Source organism: Entamoeba nuttalli, assembly GCF_000257125.1.
Source record: "Entamoeba nuttalli P19 unplaced genomic scaffold asmbl_3429, whole genome shotgun sequence".
NCBI lineage: Eukaryota > Evosea > Mastigamoebida > Endamoebidae > Entamoeba > Entamoeba nuttalli.
The window spans coordinates 1-5,815 of NW_008576079.1; the positions used below are offsets into that span (position 1 = coordinate 1).

General features: G+C 23.0%; 3 protein-coding genes across 3 annotated transcripts; 1 reads left to right on the top strand and 2 right to left on the bottom strand.

Moving 5' to 3' along the window:
- Window positions 1–633: 633 nt before the first annotated feature.
- ENU1_068000 (hypothetical protein) lies at window positions 634–2,598 on the top strand (the record flags this gene model as incomplete). Its single annotated transcript, XM_008858345.1, has 1 exon — window positions 634–2,598. One exon carries the CDS (start codon window positions 634–636, stop codon window positions 2,596–2,598), a length of 1,965 nt encoding a protein of 654 aa, XP_008856567.1.
- A 16-nt stretch (window positions 2,599–2,614) lies between these two features.
- ENU1_068010 (hypothetical protein) lies at window positions 2,615–4,363 on the bottom strand (the record flags this gene model as incomplete). Its single annotated transcript, XM_008858346.1, has 1 exon — window positions 2,615–4,363. The coding sequence occupies one exon, from the start codon at window positions 4,361–4,363 to the stop codon at window positions 2,615–2,617; it is 1,749 nt and encodes a 582-aa protein (XP_008856568.1).
- A 127-nt stretch (window positions 4,364–4,490) lies between these two features.
- ENU1_068020 (hypothetical protein) lies at window positions 4,491–5,681 on the bottom strand (the record flags this gene model as incomplete). The annotated part of the gene is made up of 3 exons (XM_008858347.1): window positions 4,491–5,180; window positions 5,259–5,389; window positions 5,444–5,681. The coding sequence occupies 3 exons, from the start codon at window positions 5,679–5,681 to the stop codon at window positions 4,491–4,493; spliced, it is 1,059 nt and encodes a 352-aa protein (XP_008856569.1).
- Between the last annotated feature and the right edge of the window lie 134 nt (window positions 5,682–5,815).

The following is a 5,815-nucleotide window of genomic DNA, read 5'->3' on the forward strand; positions in this document are numbered from 1 at the left end:
GAAAGAAGAAAAGAAAGAAGAAAAGAAAGAGGAAAAAAAAGGATTATTCTCTTCACATAAAGACAAAAAAGATGAACTTAGTTCTTCAACAAAACAAAAGAAAGAACAAAAAGAAGAAATTCCACCACCTGTCCCTTCTAAAAAATATAATTCTAAATCACCAGCTCCATCAGCTACTAGTCCTTCTTTACCTGCTAAACCATTACGTTCAAGTAGTGGAGCAAAAACAACTGAAAAACCAAAAGAAAATTCATCAGATTCAAGTCATAATAATACTTTACCTTTCCAAGTTAAATTAAGAAGTAGTGCAGGTTCTAAAACTTCTGTAAAACCAGAAGTTCAAAATGATCAACAACCAAATGGCTCTCCATTTGCAGTTAAACTAAGGTCGACTGGTAGTAAATCTAACAGTATTACAGAACCTGCACCACAAGAAGAGTCTGAATTGCAAAAGAAATTAAAGTCAAGGAGGGCGAATTGAATTTCATTCTTTTTAGAAAATAGATTTATTTTAATTAATTTAATAACAAAATTTAAAAAAAAAATAAAATCGAAAGAAAAAAATCATTAGAAAATAATAAAAAAACCCTTTAAAATAAAGAAAAAAGTTCTAAAAAAATCAGTTACAGGAGTATGTTAAGAGAACGACATACATCAAGAAAACATAGTTCATATAAAACTGTTCATATGACAAATGAAGATCGATTGGTTCGATTATGTCATTATAGTCTTGAATACACATCTGATTCAAACGCATCAACAGCTTGGATTATAAAAAACATTACATTAGAAAGTAATATTGAAAGTATTAGATCATATGCCAAACAATTACCAACAGATATAACAACAGAAGAACAAGAAGAGAATTATGCAAGAAAGTTTATAGAATGTTCTAAGTTATTATCAACAAAACAAGGAATGTATGCATATTTATTGTTTTTATTAACAAAAATTGAACCATTAAAACAATTATCAAAGAAAATAATAAACAAAATAATAACAGAAATAAAAATATTAAGTGAAGAAGAAACTGATGTTATTGAATTTAAGAATATAATAAAATTTATTTGTGAATGTTATAATATGAAAATATTTGAAGAAGAATTTATAGAATCTATTTATAAAACATTACTAAAAAATCTTGAAGGAAATGAAAGGACATATGATAAGGATCAGATTGCACATGTTATTTGTGGAAGTTGTATTGTTTTAAAAAACAAAAATTTATGTAATTCAATAATGGAAAAAGTAAATTTATATATTCAATTAAATAAAAATGAAAAAACATATTTAATAAAAAAAATCATTAATTCAAATGATTTCTTAAAAATATATTTAGATGAATGGAAAAAAGATATTGAAGGAAAATATAATGAAATTTTATTTGATTATTCAAAATATGAAAAATTAAATGAAGAAGCAGAAAAATATACAATTGTATTAAATGAAAATATTAAATTAAAACCAATGTATATTTCATTTGAAGAAATTATTCCAACAACAATGGAAAATAATTTTAGTAAAATGATAACAATTGAATTTATGACAGATGTAATTCAAACATTTTATAATGATCCATCATTATTATTAATGTATGTTCAATTAATTTCAACTCAACAAATTGATTTTACATTATTTAGTAATATTCTTTTTGTTCAATATTTATTAGGAATAGTACCAAATTGGAGAGTATTAAATTCAACATTTAGTAGAATGTTATTATTCATTGAAACAACATTTGCACCAGTAACACAAATTGAAATGAAATTATTTGAAGAAATAGAAGAATTACCAATAACAACAATAAATAGATTTGCACATTATTTATCAAATAAATATATTTCAATGAATTTTAGATTTACTGAACCATTATGGAAAAAATATGAAAATAAAATAAAAGAAGGAATAATGTGTAAATATTTCTTTACAATTTTTTTTAATGATTTAACAATTTATGGAACAAGAGATATTGAAAGCGATATGATTTCAACTGATTTAAGAAAATATCTTAATATTAATGGTCAAAATGAAATTAATATCGATAATATCGATAGATCTTTATTTGAAACTTTAATTGATGAAATGAAAAATAAAACTTTAATTAGTGATATTAATTCTAAATTATCTAGTACTTTTGGTGATGTTGATATTTCTAATGAATTACTTGCTAAAGTAATATTAAGTAATTTTACTGATACAGTTTCTTCATTTGATGGTTGTATTCAAACTTATAAACAATGTATTAAAGATTTAATGAATTCAAAAGATGCAATATTTATTTGGTTAAATTTATTACATGAAATGAATTTAAATATTCCTTTAGAATCAATTATAATGATTAAACGTTTAATTTATTTTGAAATCATTTCAAAAGAAATTGTTATTGAATGGATTTTAACTAAAATTGGTAATATTTTTAATGGTATTCATTACATCGAATTTTTAGTTGAATTAATTTCTTCTATTCCAAATAATTCTTCTTTAATTAATCAATGTTCTTCTGTTTTTGAAACTGAAGCTAAAAATTATTCTAATCAATTTGAACAACGTATTCTTTATGAAAATTTAATTTATTTCAATGAAGAAATTAAACTTTAAATTGAATGATTTTAAATTAATCAATTTCTATAATTTCATCTTTTTTATTTATTTCTTTTGTTAAATCAATTATTGAATATGTGTCTTTTATTTCTTTTTTAACTTCTTTTATTCTTTTTAATACTATCTCATCTAATGTTTTGTTATATATCTCAATAAAATCTTGTAATCTTTTTTCTAATACTTCTTTATATAAACAATTCTTTGTTTCTTTTCTTTTTGATGATTTTTTTATTTTCTCTTCTGAATATTTTATTGTTTCAGGTGTTTTTGGTAATTTTGGATTAATATCTTCTTCAGAAAGTGATAAATCAATTTCAATTTCATTATTTGGTAGTAATTCTGTTAATGATGTTTCTGGATCTATATTCAAAGAATGTTTTTTAAATACTGTAATACCTTTTTCTTTTTCATTTAAAAATGGTTGTTGAATAGATAATTGAAGAGATGTATTATTATTTATTTGTGGAGATATTTGTGTTTGTTGAATATTTTGAAGAAGAGACATAGGTTGGATAGTAGGTTTAGTGATAGAAATATTTGTTTGTTGTTTTTGAGGAATTGACTGAGTAAGATGATTAGGTAAATCATGAGATATAGAAAGTGGAGTATATGATTCATGAGAAGAAGATAACTTTATTGTATTTTGATTAGGAACAATTGATTGATTTTGGAGATTAATTTGTATTGGAGTAGGATGAGGAACATTAGCAGAGCAATAACTTTTTAATTCATTTGAAAGAGGAATATTTTGATTAAGAAAAGATTTAAATTTGATGAATTGTTTTTTTAATAAACAAAAACCGATTCCATCAACAGACCATTTATGATAAAGATTATGAATTTGATAATATTTTTCGAGATAGAGATTACTCAAAAGAAAATCTTCCATTGGAATAAATTCTCTAGCAATATTTGATAAAGAAGGATATGTATTTCTTTTTTCTTTCCACCATAATGTCCAACTTTTAAAAGGGTCATTGTCATGAAGATATAAATCAATTTCATTTTTATCTAAATCATATTCCTTAATAATATTATCAAAAGCTTTTGGGAAATTAATTTTTAACCAATGATGATGTTCAGGATGAAAAAACAAAGCTTTATTAATCCAAGTAATATTGTTTGATAACAATTGATGTCTAATATTATTTCTTAATACTCCAGCTTTTTTTTCAAATTGACTACAATTAGTTAATTTACTAACATGAAATAAATCTCCTTCAACATTTTTTAATAAAGAAATATAATTAAAGAAATCATCTACATTATCATTTAAATTTGTTTCAGTGATATCAGTAAAGTCTAATTGTTTTAAATTAATTCTTAATTTTTGTTTTAAAATATTTTGATACATAGAATACCAAGTAATTATTACTTCTCCTTTTGATTTATCTTTTGTTGTTGGATATTTTTCTAAATTTTGTTGATCAACAATTACAACTGATTGATTTTCTTGTGGAATTTTAAATTTATGTAAAACTCCTTTCATTACTTGAATTGGATCATCTGAACATCTATAAAATCCAAGAAAATATCTGTGTTTATCAAACATATTATCAACATAACTTATTGAAGCACTTATAAAACTTTCTGTTTGTGTTATAATATATGTAAATTTATTCTTCTCTTTTCCTTCTTCTCTGTTTACATTCTTAATACTTGAAAACATTTCTTTTCTCATTTCTTCTGTTAATTTTTGTGTTGGTGATTCAAGAAATTCTTTATAATATCTTTCTATTTCATTGTAATCAATTTTTTTCATAAGTGTGTGTTATGAAATTATTGAGTTATTTCTCTTTTTTTATCCAAAAAATTCAAAACACTAAAAATGATTTTAAAAAAAATATAAATTATAGTTTAATTATAATTAAAATATACCTTAAATTTAGTTAATCATTATGAACTGGATAAAATAAATCCCAATCAATAAAAAGATTTTCTGGATGATAATTTTCATTCACAAGAGCATTATATTCATTTGAATTAAAATACATTTTAAGTTCTTGACTCATCGGTGATATTTGTTCCATTTTTATCCATTCAAATCGTTCTCCATTGTCTTTTCGTTTTAAACATTTTGACGTCAATGCCCAAACTACTTCTGCAAAACCTTTTTCTTTTATATCATTTTTTACTGCTTCATTAATTGATAAAAATATTCCTTCATATGCAGGATTTAAAAATTTAAATGGTGGATTTAACCGAAGGTACTGAAGGGCATTATGCCATTGTTCTGGAGTATTAGAAATACCATCACGTTGAGACTGTTTAGCATAGTGTTGAACACAATAATGTATTTCTCTTGTTAACCCAAGACCAGTATGTAATTGAGAAGGTAACAACATTTTATTTTTACAATAATGACGATAGTCTTGTACTCGAAGCCATTCAACAATAGTGACATTAAGATTTGGATGTTTAAAATGATTTTTGATAAATTCATTTCCTTTTACTAATTGTTCTTGAAATATTGAATTACTAAATGACTTAGAAGACCAAATAAATAATGTATGATCACAACGAATGAATAATTGAATTAACAAATGTTGCATATCAATACTTTCATTATATACTTGACACTATTAATAAGTTACTCTGACTTTATTGTAAGATTTAAAAATTAGAGTAATGATAAATGAAAAGATTGAATCACAAACTCTATGAATATAATAATCTTCTGTATCAAAAACAATTTTTAAATTATTAAAACCTTTCTCTTTAAATATCTCTTTGAAAGACTTACCACAAAAAGTTGATTCTGGTCCAAAACGATAATCTAACAATTCATCTATTTAGTTTGTATCTTTTAGATTCTTTTCCAAATTATACAAAATAAACAAACGTTGCAATTGAGTTTCATTGAATTTACCTAAAAACCCATCAACACAAACCTTATTTGAAACCAACTCATTATCTTCATCTTCAAAAAATACAGACAATTGTTTATTTACTTTTTTTAATTGTTGTTGTGGAAAAAAAATAGACACTAACAATTCATATAAATAATTAAAGTATCTCAGTGCACATCCATCTTCTGTTGTTGACTCTTCTTTTGTTAAATATGACATATCTTCATTCATTTAAAATCTTAGTTCTTCAGAGATTGAATTTTTTATAATTTTTTTTATGAAAAGACACTAATCTATTTTTGACACATCCATTCAAATTAAGTTTCATAATTAATTTTTTATTTTTCTTTTAATAATTAAAATTC